This window comes from Enhydra lutris, unplaced genomic scaffold, assembly GCF_002288905.1.
Source record: "Enhydra lutris kenyoni isolate GAN:26980312 unplaced genomic scaffold, ASM228890v2 scaffoldscaffold1, whole genome shotgun sequence".
In the NCBI taxonomy this organism is placed as follows: domain Eukaryota; kingdom Metazoa; phylum Chordata; class Mammalia; order Carnivora; family Mustelidae; genus Enhydra; species Enhydra lutris.
The window spans coordinates 90,623,921-90,640,280 of NW_019154085.1; the positions used below are offsets into that span (position 1 = coordinate 90,623,921).

At 34.0% G+C, this 16,360-nt stretch overlaps 1 protein-coding gene across 1 annotated transcript in view; it reads left to right on the forward strand.

The window, feature by feature from the left end:
- Positions 1-16,360, forward strand: part of LOC111140884 (LDL receptor related protein 1B) — a 1,957,146-nt gene that overhangs the window by 1,579,859 nt on the left and 360,927 nt on the right. The window contains exon 43 of the mRNA XM_022493131.1: positions 14,045-14,234. Coding sequence (XP_022348839.1) covers positions 14,045-14,234 — 190 coding nt within the window. The remainder of the gene's footprint in view (positions 1-14,044; positions 14,235-16,360) is intronic.

A 16,360-nucleotide genomic window follows, 5' to 3' on the forward strand; every position in this document is an offset into this window, starting at 1 on the left:
TTTATTTAAGAGAGAGATCATGAACGGGGGGGAAGGGTAGAGGGAGAAGGAGACTCCCCACTGAGCAGGGAGCCCAATGAGGGGCTCAATTCCAGGACCCTGGGATCATGACCTGAGCCAAAGGCAGACACTTAACCAATGGAGCCACCCAGGCACACTTTTTTAAGTGTATTTAATTTAGATGGTGACAGAACATGATCTAAATCTGTAACCATAATTCAGATATACTAAGCTTCCCATGCACATATTTAGACTCTTGCCCTATATCCTCCTTGAGGCCATAACACCAGGAAGATTTCCAGTCAACAAACCTAAATAAACAATGGATATTACAGTGAAATTTTAGAGAAAGGTACTAGCAGGTTTTCACTGAACAACACACAGCAAATTTCTAATTAGATCTCAGTGTTTCCTTGCTCAAATTTCTCTCTCCAGTTATTACCTCATAACTTTCTTCTCTTCAATTACATAGCACTAAAAAATCTACTCTATTTTCCAAAGCATTTCAGCTCTCATAGAGGGCTGGTCTTCTTCTCAACAAGAAAAAGCATAAAGTCTGATTTACCTTCAGACATGTTCCTCAGGACATCTCTTCAATTATTTCTATAAGTGGTTTATCTAGTTATTTAATTATAATAAAGAGGTTTCTTTTGAGAGGCAAATACTACTACTAAGAAGAAAAAAAAAACTCTGTAAAGTTAGCAAGCAAAATTAAATCTCGTAAATTTTATTCTGAAGATAGAAGAATATAGAACTAAAAATACGTGTTTGGAGACCAAATGTAAACACAGCCAGATATAAGTTAAAGTGGTAAGGCCATGTTTTAATCAGTAATGTACTATTGTATAACATGGGAAAGTCCAGTATTAACTGATTTGTACAGAGATGTTTGCATGATTTAAAGGGAGACTAAGGGAATAAGGATTGGGATTAGCAGTGGAAAGAAAATGAAAAATTTCAGAGTTTGTCACTGTAAACTACATTAGGCCAACTGTGTCTGTAGCTGGCGATTATGAAAGTTAGCATTCTATTCTCCCACAGAGACTGAGAGCATAGCCCTTATCTTACCTGATGGTTACATTTCAAAGGAATAGCTTTCAGGTCCTTGAGAATGACACTCTTGAGTTGTAGGAGATATATGTTAAAAGGGTCAGTGGAAGTATTCATCATTGTAAGTGCTTTTTAGTAAATGCTCTAAGAAAGAATGGTCAGGGCCTATCAGCAAGTGTTGGCTGGAATATAAAGTAAATTCTTTTGACAGCCTTGAAATTTCTCAAACAGACACTTTAAAGGGGTTTAGGGTTATTCTAGGGATGTTGCCTTAAGCTGTTAGAAAAGAGGTTAGTGTTTGTTTAATTTTTAGCATGGGGACAGGGAGTGCATGAAATAATTTGTGTTGAAAGACTATAGCTTTTAAAGGCCAAGGTTGAGGGCTAGTTCAGAGAGGGTTCAGAGGATCCTGGCTAAGAGAAAGTCTTTGTCAGGGTCATAGGATAGGGCTTATAGCTCATGTCATGAGATGTTTTCTATTCACTAAGAGCCTTGGGGATCTCTTAATGGGAAATAGGAGGAGAGAGTAGTAGTAGATATATATAGAGAGATAAGGATGTATATAATCATGAAAGTCAAGCAAGGAGAGAATTATGGGAGGAAATAAAAAGAATGAGACACTGTGAAAGGTGACATATAACTCACCAAGATGTCACTGATGTGTCCCACAGAGTGCAAAAGGCCAATCTAAAGTTCTGCTAGATGAGTTTGGTCCATAATTCTCTCCCTTCCTTCAATAATCTTCCATTTTCTAAAGAGAAGTACAAGAAGTAAATTGAAGAATGATATAGCTTTAGAGGAATGAAAGGTAAAGAAAAACATAAAAATTGAGGCTAGTAGTAACAACATTAAAATGGTTGACCATGTTGTTCATTTTTGGTAGGCCACATATCATAGACTGAGTATAGTAATTAATTACATGATAGAAAATAGATTTCATACTCAAATACTGGGGTACAAATGAACAGTAAGTTCAGTTATGAAAACACTAACAAATAAGAAGGTAAGGGTTGGGAGAGGATAACAGCCAAGTTGAAGCCCAGAAGTGGTATTGTTGAGTGTGATTCCTATTGAGTAGATAAAGTCATAACAGTTGAGAAGTGCTGAAAATTAGTGAATAAAAGATCTGATAAATAAATTTAGGTCACTAAGGACGTTTTTAATGATTTCATTAAAAAGTAAGTAGAAATTTGAAGACATTTTGATTAAAATGCTTGTGTAAAGTAAATATGATGACATAAAATTGTTCCAAAAATCACAGGTACCACCCTGAAGTTTTGTATTTCTTAATATTTACACTATGTTATTTGGCATTTAATTAATGGCATGTTAGTGGTGGAAAAAAGTTTCTCTTCTAGTAGATTCTAGAACCCTCCTTTTTGTGTATTTCCTTCTTTATGATGCTGAGGATAAATTAAGTATTCAATAAGTAATTCTCCTTGCTTGTAATTGGGATTTGTAAGAAATTTAACACTGTTATTATTATTTTGCTTTAAACATTAGTTAAATGTGTTTACAATTATATACCTTCCACTCCATTTAAACATGTGTAAGGTCTGGGATGCCTGGGTGGCTCAGTCAGTTAAGCATCTGCCTTCAGCCCAGGTCATGATCTCAGGGTCCTGGGATTGATCCAGCCCTGCATCCGGCTTTCTGCTCAGTGGGGAGTCTGCTTCTCTCTCTCTGTCTGCCCCTCCACATACTGTGCTCTGTCTCTCCCTCTCAAATAAATAAATAAATAATATATTTTAAAAAAATAAAAATAAACATGCATAAAGTCAATTTTATTTATTTAAAACACATTTCAATGGGCGATATCTACTAAGGTGAGCCTTTGTATTTCCTATTGATATTTTTAATTGGCTTTTTTTTTTCACATTATGATATTTTAATATTGTGTCCATGGAGATACTTGCATGGCTCAGTTGGTTAAGTTTCTGACTCATGATTCCAGCTCAGGTTATGATCTCATGCTTGTGAGATGGAAGGAGTCTCCTTGAGATTCTCTCCCTCTGCCTCTCCCCTCACTTGTGCACATACTCTCTCTCTAAAATAAATAAATCTTTAAAAGAAAATATTGTGTGCACATACAATGTGTAGTATTTTTATGTAATCAATGTATTATATGTAACAAATGTATTCTGAATTTATCACAGTTTGTAAAAGATTAAAGAATAATCTCTAAATAAAATTCTTAATATCTTTTCATATTGAATTGAATGCAAAAACACTATTATTTCCTAGCAACCAAATATTTTTATCCATCTCTTACATTCCTTTCTATTTCCAGTAATAATTTCTGTCCTTTTTCTTTGCAAAATGTGGTCATAGAGAATCAAACCTTTGTTCCACAATCTCTGTCATCTGGAATAGCTTTTCTCTATTTTCCTGCTTCATAACTGCCTATCTTTAAAAAAATATATTCACTTTTATTCAGTCTTTACTTCCTTTTCTATGTCTCTCTATATTTGTTTCTTTCTTTAGAAAAATTTAACATTTCCTAATTGCTTAATTTTCTAGTAGTCCCACCCCTTTTCCACCTAAAAGATCATCAAACATTTATGCTATAAACCCACAAGTAATAATACTAAAACTCAAAGATATAGTCCAAATGGTTGAACTTATTCCAAGGCTTGAGGAATAAATAATCTGAAGATCAAGTTTTTATAATAAAGAGAGAATTATATTTTCAAATGTAGATTGTGCTGTATTAGAGTTCAGAAACCCACTCCTATAACAATTGTTATTTCTCCCATTCTACTTGTGGAAAATGGGGATAATAATTTATCCAACAAAATATCAGTGTTGCTAAGCGTAATTGGCTGTAGCCTTGTGTAGAACAATGCAATAATAATAATAATAATAATGCTGACTTATATTAAGCTATTTGTACTTGGCACTATTTTAAAACTTTACATATGTTAACTCATGTCATCATGCCAAATGCCTTATGAATTTGGTATTGTTACTATTCCTACATTATAAATAAGGAAATGAAAATTTTAAAAAGTTGAATGAATTGCCCATGGTTGTATAGCTGGTGAGTGATAGTGCAGGGATTCAAAGCCATTATCTGAATCCAGAGTTTATGCTCTTACTTATTACTGTACATGTTTCTCCAGTATATTAGATCTTGGGCATCTAAGAATTAAAACATTATTAGGCAGATTCTGCCTTCAATTGATTAATGTAGTAAAAATTCATTTTGAGTTATTCCACAGATAATTTCATTTGCTTTATCTGTGCCTGGAACTTTGTTCAGTGTTGGGATACAACTGAGAACAAGCCACTCATGCATCCTGCTCTTACTCTCACGTGGTGACAGACAAAAAGACCACAAATAGCAAGAGGCAAAGAAAAAGAATACATAAACACATAGATGCTCTTTAGTTCTCTGGGAATAGATCAGGTAAGACAGGGGACAGAGCTGAAAAGAAGAGGACTTTAAATGAAACCTTAGATAATACTTATATTTTAGAGGCTAGGTGACAGGGTTGCCAGGAGATGATGCTGGGAAGGAAACAACCAGTGAGATAGGAGAGGACAAGAAAGAACACGTCGAACAAACAAGCAAAGAACAGCTCTTGAAAGAGTTTCAAAAGGAAGACAGTCAGCAACTCTTAAGTATCTAGATAAGATGAAAAAAATATGTACTGGATTTAGCAATTGAGAAATTGCTGGTTATCTTAAAAAGGGTAGTTTCAATGTAATTATAAGAGATCATTTGATCCAGTAAAATACAAGGTCTTTATGTTGTAAAAAGAGATGAGAATAAAAAAGGCCCACTGCCCTTGCTAAAGAGCACAAGTAGTGGATTTCCTTGTTATAAGAAGACATTCATTTCTCTTAAGGAGAAGGGACAGGATACAATGAAATGGATCTGTAGGTTTGGTGGGAAGCTAAGCGGGATGTTTCTGATGAATTTTAGTATCAATACAAAGCACTTTCAAAATCTTGTACCTAATTTAATTGATTCCACAATTTTATTTTTTCCATATAATTTTGTCCTGTTGTCAAAGAATACTATCTATTTAATACAGTAACAATGGAACACCCCATAAATTAAAAAATGATGAAATGGGAGGATTATTATGACACTGATCTCTTAAGTTTATTTGCTTGATAATGGAAATGAATTTATACTCAAATTGTTAATGTCTTCATGAAATCTACAATTATAATACTTAAATCTTTAGATAATTTCTATTTTTGAAAGATTGATATCTTAACTTGTTAATCTCATAATTTTTTCTTGGATTCCTGATAAGAAAAGTTCTAAAATCTCAAGGCATATTAGTATTCAAATTCATATTATTCTATGAAGCATTTCACTTGACACTTACTACTGAAGATAACCCCTCAAAAAGACATGTTGCTTTATATCTTTGGTTAGTTCTTCTGTAATATTACAAATGATTATCTCAATTTTTTTTTCCAAAGGGGACAAACTATTATACAAGAAAAGCTTTTCATTTTTTTAATTTTTAAGATTTATTTATTTGAGAGAGAGAGCATATGCATACAAGTGGGGAGGAGGGGTAGAGGGTGAGAAACTTCAAGCAGACTCCCTACTGAGTGCAGAGACTGAGGTGGGGTTCAATACAGAGTGGGGCTCAGTCTAAGGACCCATGAGATCATGACCTGAACCAAAACCAAGAGTCAGACACTTAACCAACTGAGCCACCCAGTTGTGAAAAGCTCTTAAAAGGAAAAAGGAATTGGAATCTAAAAATCAAAATCATTTACTGTTATTCTTGATTTTCTAAAGCCATTAAAAATATCATTTATTACTTAGACATATTTGTTCTAAGTATTATAATGATTCAGAAAATAATTATTATTCAATTTTATTATTTCTATATAGCTTAAAAACATAGATATTGTATCAAGTTACTTACATACATTATGTAAAGAAACAAATTTAACATCAGAATATGGAAAGTTAGCTTGAACTGAATCTCATATGTTTAAGACCAGTCACTTGATACAATAGCGTTAAAAAGCCAAGAGCTGGCAGAGCAACAAAAGGGTGTCTGGAATAATATTTCTTCTGTTCCACTCTACTCCACAGAAATCCATCAATAAGAGGGAGCAAAGAAGCCAAAACAGATAATTTTGCTGTGGATCAGAATGGCATAGAATGACATTGATTCAAGTCAGAGAGAAATCAGGGTCTGAAATCACCAAATAAAGGGTTATTTAAAAACAAACAAGCAAATGAAAAATAGACGGAAGGCAGAATCAGGCAGGAGATAATGGTTGTGGAACATGGGAGATAATGGTTGTGGAACATGGGAGAACACTGAAGAAGTGAGACTCTGAATCAGGGGCAAAGTGATGTAGAATAAGTATGGTTTTCAGTAATGTTAGATCAGATATCTGAAGAAGGAAAGGCAGAGCTGAAAGAAGGAAAAAGAAATGAAGGAGGAAGAGACAGAGGAGGGGGAGTGGAGGAGGAAGAAGTAAAAGAAGAGAAAGAGGAGGAGGAGGAAGAAAAGGAGAAGGAGGAGAAATACGTACAGTAATGGCTAAATAAGGTGCTATGCTTCTGATGTAGCAATCAACATCATAATTGCTCTTGACTGAATTCAGTTTAAAAGGCCCTAAGATTACCAGAAGCTACATGTATATATTCTGTCCAATTAATTCTATGTACCACATTTATTATCTAACTAAAAATGTATAATTGACATGTACAGCATACACTTTTCATGAAAGTAATAATTTATCACTAAAAAACATCTCACAAGCTGGATATAATGCTACATTTCTGTTAAGGACCATGTATACTTGTACTATATATAGGTACCCAAAGCCCTCATTTCTACTCCTTTCTCAAGACTGTGTTTTTGAAGTTTTTTTTTTTAATTTATTTTATTGTATTTTTTCAGTGTTCCAATATTCATTGTTTATGTACCACTCCCAGTGCTCCATGCAATATATGCCCTCCTTAATACCTGCCACCAGGCTTTTACCCATTCTCTCACTTCCCTCCCCTCTAAAACCCTCAGTTTGTTTCTCTGAGTCCACAGTTGCTCATGGTTTGTCTCCCTGTCCAGTTTCCCCCAATTCACTTTTCCTTTGCTTCTCCTAATATCCTCCATGTTATTCCTTATGTTCCACAAGTAAGTGAAAGCATATGATAATTGACTTTCTCTGCTAGACTTATTTCACTCAGCATAATCTCCTCCAGTCCCATCCATGTTGATACAAAATATGGTTATTCATCCTTTCTGATGGTTGAGTAATATTCTGTTGTATATATGGACCACATATTCTTATCCATTTATCTTTTGAAGGGCATCTTGGCTCTTTCCACAGTTTGGTGATTGTGGAAATTGCTGCTATGAACATTGGGGTACAGATGGCCCTTCTTTTCACTACATCTGTATCTGTGGGGTAAATACCCAGTAGTGCAATTGCAGGTCACTGGGTAGCTCTATTTTTAATTTTTTGAGGAATCTGAAGTTGTTTCTCATCTTTTCTTCTGCTTAAAAAAATGACCGTACTTTATGGACCCTTAAAAATGATAGAATAAAATAAAACATAGTAAAACATTAATCACTTATAAATTAGCAAATTATTCTCTGGAGGATATTATTTACAAAACATATTTAAGCAATGAATAGGTGGCCTTACATCAAGGGAACAGGAATCTAAATGATGGAGCTTGAGAAGCTGGGCTGTAGTCTGGATAAGAAGGCCTTCCCTTTCTGTATAGGATACTAAGAAATTATTGTCTGTTCTGTTTATAAAGGAATTGCTGTTGAGATCATTTTGTATTGTATGAATTGAGTGAGGAAAATGTTTAATGTTATCCAGACACCTGAAAATGGGCAAAAACACCTGCTTCTCAAGAATATTTCAGTTCATGACTTTGGCCTGAGGATTTACTGCAGTCTCACAAAGAAAATGAGGATGGGTTTCAAGTGACTCACTAATTATATTTCTCAAAGAAAGCCTGTATGTAGAAGGTGTCCCAGCCTTTCCCTGGAGGGTGAAGTATGACATACTTGAGTGTTTTAGAAACCTTGGAGTCTATGTTTTTCCTGGAAGCCCTAGGGATTCCAATGTTATTTTAATCTTACTTGAGTCAGGGCTTATCTCTAGTTACTCCTGAAGGAACGACACAACTGTAATTAACCATATGCTCAATTTTTTCATGGCTTATATTTCTTTGCTTCCATTAGTGGTGAAACAAGATAAAGGCATTTGTTGAAACATAGCTGAATTTATAAAATTTTCAGCTGAGTCGTAAGTTCAGGCAGAAACTAGGATCTTTAAAGGTTTTAAAGCTGAAAACACACACACACACACACACACACACACATACACACACACACACACACACACACACTCACAAGTAAGATTAAGAGAAAAACAAAACAAAACTAAACAAAAAAACCACTGTCACCTAAAAGCTTCAAGCTGTTTCAATTTGCTTCAATATTCCATTAGGGCAAATTGTTCCTTTTTTCTGGCAAACCTAAGTAATAGTCCTGTTTGTTGTGCAATGTAAAGCAAAGACTGTCTTCTAACTTGGAAATATTTGAGGTACTCTGGTTTCAGGGAATTAAAACCACTTTTGGGATAATAGTGAATGCTTGTCTTTGTTAAAGATAGATTGCTTGACTGTGAACAAGTTTGCTTTTGGAAAGAAAAAAGTGTTTTAGTTAAATAGGATAATGAGGACAAAAGAGTAATATAAAGCAATTACCCATTCAAACTCTTTGAGTGGGTTGTCTCAAGAGGGATGAGGGCCTGAGGTTCAATATCCACATTCTTGAAGGATAACTTTATTGCAATACTTGGGCATAAGAAGGGTCAGATTCAGGTGGTCAAGCACGAGCAGTTGTATAGGTATATATGTTCATTGACTGGAACCACAGCATAAATAGCTAGTTGGATTGGCATCTTCTTTCTATTATATATCTACTAGTTATTTTTGTACATAATAGGCTGTTAATTTTGTTTATTTAACACTTGCCGTATTACTGAACTCTTAATAGTTTTTCAGCAATTCCTTTGTTTTCCAGGTATTCAGTCACAAAAATATATATACATTTTTTTTCTCAGTATAATTGTCCCTTCTTTCAATCTGTAGACTATTATATAGCTTTTGATTTTTTTTTTTTTTTTAGCTTTTGGTAAGTTAGACTAGTAAAAAAAAATTTCAGCTCTAAAGAATATAAGAATATAAAGATTCAGGGTAAAGTGTACAGATAAAATCTATTGCTATAGTTTAGGTGTGATCAGGGTTGACATTTCAAATATTTGGCAGCCTATGGTGGGCCATCCCCAATCTGAATGAATATAAAAAATTACAGATCATACCCTGGCGAGTACCCTCTACCGGTACTTATCAGTCTTGGTATGTGATTTGTTAATGGCCTTACATAATCTGAGGAAATAAAAATGAAAGCCTATATCTGAAAGATATTTTAGTCATTTTATTGTATTCATCAATGTGGAAATAAAAAATATCTTCAAACCAGAAGGTGGTAGTCTAATTTATAGTAAGTGATCTACATTAAAATCTATTAAAATCAGTTCTCCAATTGAATAGTTAGAAAAGAGAAAATAACCCATGCTGTTAGTCATTTGTAAGGCATTTTGGTAAGGTAGACTCAAGAGAAATTGGCAGGAATTTTAATTTCCTACAGTATTCTCACTGGATAACAATTAAATCATATCCTTTTTGTCCACTGACATGTACACTATGTCCAGCAACCCTGTGGCTAGACTCATAATATAAATATAAGTACTTATCAAATTAGAACTTAAATTGTACCCCATTTATTGATGCTTGTACTCATATTATTTCGTACATTTCCTTCAAAAGAGCTCCAGGTTTACTTTGATCATTCATAGACCATTTTGCCCATTTAAAGTGTCTGTTAGTATTTTCATAGTTGTGTAACCATAATGGTCATTAATTTGACAATATTTTCCTCACCTCATCCCCCCAGAAAAGCTCATACCAGTTCTGTTACTTTTTTATTCTCCCACCTCTGGCTCCCTAACCAGACAACCACTAATCTATTTTATGCCTTTAAAGATTTCTTGTAAAGGAAATTATAGAATAAGTAGTCTAATGTGACTGGCTTCTTTCACTTAGTACACCATTTTTGTGGTTCATCCATGTTTTAGCTTATTATCAGTACTTCATTCTTTTTTACGACTAAAACATATTCCATTGTATAGATGTACCACAATACATTCATCCATTCACCCGCTGGTTGATATTTGAGCTATTTCTGCTTTTGGCTATTATGAATAAAACTTCAATGAACATGTATATCCATGTGGATATACATTTTCATTTATCTTGGGTATGGACCTACCAGTGGACTTGCTTTGTCAAGTGGTAATTATATATTTAAAATTTTGAAAAACTGCCAGACTCTTTTCTAAAACAGTTGCACTATTTTATGTTCCCACCAGCAATATGTGAGTGTTCCACTTCTTTGCTGAAACTTATTATCTTTTTAAATTACAGTCATCATAATGGATGTGATATATGACTTTGATTTCCATTTCTGTGATGGCTGATAATATCAAACATGTTTTATGTTTTATCAACCATTTGTATACCCTCATTAGTACCTGGGTTGAAAATTGAGCCTGCCTCCCTGTCTTTAGATCCTACAGACAAAATTAGGATGCTTTACACTACTCATATAGTTTTAAACAACAAACCTTCTGATAACTTCATTGCTTTAGTAAATAAACCAATGAGTAAGAAAATAGGATACTTTCGAGAGGAGAGGCCATTATGACGCTTTGAAGTTATAGAAAATATCCTGTTAATTTTGCTGTAGGATTTAATATGCGACTGCTGTTCCAGCCAGGTGAATGACCATGTTTTGTACTTGTAGCTCCTTCCCAAGAACATCTTCATTGCCTTTCCCATTTTGTAAGCTCTTCTCTGGAACATTGTAAAAACAAGAAGGAGCTGTTGTACCTTTTTCAGTGGTATTGAGATGAAGGGTGTTCTCTCTAGGAAGTCCTCTGGGTAGCTGAGTTGTTGTTCTGTCTGAGTTGTTGTTCGTGTCAGTGTGCCAGGCTGGTAGGATCAATTTCCTTGTCCAGTTCTGTGGAAATTAGAATCTAGGAAATTAACTAGAGCCATGGTTCTGAGTTATTTGCCTGACTTGTATTTTTTAATGAGCTGACCTCCTCTTCTTACCTCTACAAAAACACTTCAGGACCTCATTCATGCTTAACCAAACCTAATTCCCAGTTCAAAGGAGGATGGAGGGAAGGGACCTCTCTCTCTCTCTCTCTTTTTTTTTTTAAATAAGTGCATGGAATGAAGTTGTAGTATTTTTACTTGGTTATGCATCACACTTTCAATATAATTATTTTGCTGAGGTAGAAAGTATGGAGTTGAAAAAATAACACATTTATTTTATTTATTTATTTAAATTATGCCCATTTTACATTCTTGAATTCAAAAGGATGTTTAATTCTGTTTAATATTTTAGGATTGGTTGACTGGATAGATAAGCATTTTACTTTAATTTTCAAACTGCATAATTATCTCCCAGGACCAATAACTCAAAGTTCTTATTTTACCTGTTCAACTGATTCAGGAACCTTAATGTTTGAACACACACACATCCACACACACACACATACACACACACACACACACAATCTGACATTGTGTGAAATAATCATAAAAATGATATAAATGTCTTAATGTTATCTCAACTAAAATATTTTTCATCATTTTTAACTTTACATGTCTTTAATTAGCTATTCATTAATAACAAGTGCAATTTATATAAAGAATTAGATATCTTTTTGAGAAAAAGTGTATTACTGAAATACTTTAAAGTGTAGCACCAGATTATGATTAAGTATACAGTCAGGTTGTCATTTATTACAAAAATAAAACAAAAGAGATTGTACCTGGACAATGAGGTGTATTATGTAATCTAGTAAACCTAGACCTATGTCAGCCATGGTAAAGGAGAGTCTGCTTTCATCTCAGTGGTGATAACAAGTGTTTTTTCCTGATGTGGCAGGGAAAATGTGGCCATGAAGATCTGTCAAAAGAGGCGGAAGATTCAGAATAAGGGTAGATGAATGATTGTGATCTACATGAATTTTTTCACAGCTGCGCCATTTCTCTGTTTGTGAATAGTGAAAGAGCATAATGCTGCTTACACTACTAATAGAGTAAGCTTCATTTCTAACATGGTATGAAAGTGCAAAAAATACAGTGGAAGGGATGATTTTTTTTTAATTAATAATTGAAATACCTTTAACCATTTTCAATCTCCCACCTACTCACCTCAAGTAAGAAAACAATATGATCCACATAAAAAGAGTTTTACAGATTTTATTGTGATTGTGTTTAATAATTTTTTCCCATCATCTCTGGTCTAAGTTTCCATACTAATCACCCACATTAATTTCTTGTAAATTGTTTTGTTGAATGTGAGAGGAGGCCACTCACAGCAAATTACTGGTTATACAATTCATGTAGAGTCATACAAGATGAAACTAATGAGTCATTTGTTTGATTCTAGCTTTGTGTAGATTGAGAATTGGTGATAGGGGCTATAAACCCATCTCTAAATGGTAGTGCCAAAGAATATAGGCTTTTGGAGGTAGATTAACCTAAAATCGTTCTTTAACTCTATCAGTCCTGTGACCGTGGGTTTCAGTTTCCTTTTTAGGAAAAGAAGAGCAGTAAAACAAGTATCACCGCAAAGCTTTACAGATAAAGTATTGCATGCAAAATAGTACCATTCCTAGAAGAAAGACAGTGCCCAATAGATGGTAGCTAATAACTACATTGTTAGTGGATTTTTCTCTGTTGTGTATAGAAAAAAACTGACAAAACTTAATCACATTAAAGATATCCAGTTCAAAAGACTTTAATATTGTTTTGCACTGTCACTAAGTTCTGTTAACCATCAAACTAAATATTTACCCATCTTAAACCTGAAAATAACCCTCTCTATATACCTAACTTTAGAAGAGCTGAATAATTCCCTTTAGAGATTCCTTGAGAGAAATACATTTGAAAAGCTCTGCTTGTTACAATGTTAATTTCTTAGCATGACTGCCAGAGCTATATATATCCTTCCTGAAATTAAACATGCTAAGAGTAATAACTCTGAGGAAAACAGACAACACAAAGGAAAAACTATAATAATTTGGTTATACTAAAAACGGTACTCAAAACACCTCTGAAAAATAACACAGCTATCTTGTATTATCCTAGTAATTGGGAACACAATTTAAGAAATAATTACTCTTTTTCACATTGTCACTTTTATGTACTGGAGTCTGTGTACTACCATTTATCTTTTCTGACAACACTTAAAGTATACGTTAGCTGGTAATTAATTTCATTTTCTTTTACTTTTATATCACATTAGTTGAATAGAATCAAAGAACTTACTACAGTAACTTATTAAAACATTCTCTACCATTGTTTAATGGAAGTGTGGTGTTGGACTTGGCTTTTCAATACTGTCGTAGTTTTTGATGTGTTTACTTTTCTTTGACATCTTCAGATATAGTATCAGGATAAAATTCATTATGATTATACCTCAGTGGGAACCTCAACATATGATTTTCAAAAGCATCTGTAAATTATTGCACAGTAGATACTTTTTGAAAATTAATGATTAAGACATGAACAAAAGAGACACTTTTTCTTAAATAAAAATCAATTCCTTAATTGAGGGCTTTTTTCTTGCGGGGGTGGTGGGACGATTCAGACTTTAATGACATGATTTTGCAAAAATTGCTCTTGTGACAAATACACCAGTTCATAACTCAGTTTTGCTGTGTATAATCAGCTATCAATTGTAGGCATCAAAATTATTATGTTTTTATTCCAGAGAATTTGTGAAGAAATTATTGCTAAAATAACATGTAGATATATGAATGTATCTTAAATGTCTTTTCTGTCCAGAAACTGTCTTTTGTAGATAAAAGTGTAAATTTATTATTTTCTTTCTCCCATCAGATGTGGGCTCTGTTGAAGGACTTGCCTATCACAGGGCTTGGGATACACTGTACTGGACCAGCTCCACTACCTCATCCATCACCAGACACACAGTGGACCAGACACGGCCAGGAGCATTTGACAGGGAAGCAGTCATTACCATGTCAGAGGATGACCACCCACATGTGCTAGCCCTGGATGAATGCCAAAAGTAAGAAACAGTGAATTATTATTTCTTCATTAGAAGTCAAATGTTATCAAAGTTATGTTATTTTAAAAAGAATTACCTTTTAAGGCGCAGGTGTTCTTTGAAGTTCTCCTTTCCTGATTCATAAAACTATTTTTTTAAATGAGCATTATAAATGTGAATACTTAGAATCCAGACTTGTGAAATGCAAGGTATCAACTCTGTGAGAATTCCAGCAAAAGCAAATTTAAATGATGAAAGGGAAAATAGAAACAATACCATGCTGGAAAAGGTATAAGAAGAAGACATTAATGCATAGCTGATTGAAATGATAAATCTGAAGAAAACTGTTAGCATGTATTGAAAACCAAGAGGCATTTCTTTAATCTAATTAAGTAATTTTAGCAACTGGGAATCTCTCCAGTTGAAATACAGAGAAAACAATAACTCTTTGTGTAAAGCTATATTTTCAAAAAACTTGACAATAGTCTAAATTGTCCACATATGTTTGAAGATATATTGTGCAGGCATTTATAATAATACTTACAAAGAGTTTGTGACAAGAAGAAATGCTCAGGCTATGGAGTATGGAGTATGGAGCTCAGGCTATAGAGTAATAAAAAAAAATTAGAAAAATATTCATGTTTGGTGTGGATGCCATAAGGAAGCAATTGTATGAAAAAAAATAATGAAGCTTGGGTTAGGTAGAAAAAAAGATATTTATGAAGTTCCACTTCCATATAATATGATAAGAATATTTGTTAACCACTGGAAAGTCCTTTTGTTCTTAAATTAATCAAATAAACAACAATCAGACAAATCTGGCTTTTACCACATAGAAATAGAAGAACTCTTTTTAGATGTGGCAAAGAAAAAATAAAGAATTAAAAAAATATATTGATAAACGCTGACCCTGACCACTTAAGGAGTGTGTGTAAATTAGTCAGTGTATGACTAACTAAATCTAGACACTCTTAAGAGCTAAAATGAGATTATATTTAATTCAGTTAACACCTCCATCTCATAAGCGAAGACTCAAGGTTGAGAGAAAATTGATTCCTCACACAGCTCTGTTGACCTAGCTCAGATGGGCACAGGCCCTCAGATGCCTGGGGCAGAGCTGGTTCCTCTCATACCACAGACCTACCACATTACAGCTTGTTGTTGAATCAAGTGCATTGATCTTGAAGGTTCACCAGGAGAATCCGAGGACAATAATAAGTGTTCTGCAGTTGATCAAAGGAATTTCTACGACAATTTTGAAATAAACCTAAGGGTGATAATTGATAATATTATATATGGTTACTTTTAACTGATAAGTGCTTTATCCTATAATATGTATTACATAAGCTAAAATTACACTTCATCTTACATATAGTGAACTGTAAATTAGAATTAAACACACTGAAATGTTTTAACTGAAAATTACATGTAACTAAAATTTAAAGTATTTTTTTTTTACTATGTGTATCAATGACACATTCAAATCACTTTTGAAAACACATGTCTCTTGGTTAACAGAAATTTTAAAATAAAATTTTAAATTCTAGGTAAAAAACCATTTGAGTTCAAAACTTGGTTTAGTTACTATAATTTTATTTTATTTTTATTCTTTTTTTTTTTTTTTAAAGATTTTATTTGTCAGAGAGAGAGAGAGGGAGGGAGAACACAAGCAGGCAGAGAGGCAGGCAGAGGCAGAGAGAGAAGCAGGCTCCCCACTGAACAAGGAGCCCGATGTAGGACTCGATCCCAGGACCCTGGGATCATGACCTGAGCCGAAGGCAGCGGCTTAACCAACTGAGCCACCGAGGCGTCCCTATTTTTATTCTTTTTAAAGATTTTATTTATTTACTTGACGGACAGAGATCATAAGTAGGCAGAGAGGCATGCCCAGAGAGAGGAAGGGAAGCAGGCTCCCTGCTGAGCAGAGAGCTCGATGTGAGGCTCGATTCCAGGACCCTGGGATCATGACCTGAGCTGAAGGCAGAGGTTTTAACCCACCTGAGCCACCCAGGTGCCCCCAGTTACTATAATTTTAATTACTCAAGTTCTCTGACTTCCATTTTCTTATTTATGAAATGAAAGGTGAAATTAAAAGAATATTAATACCTTCAGAAATTCTGTTATTCTAAAACCAATAATTGAGGAAA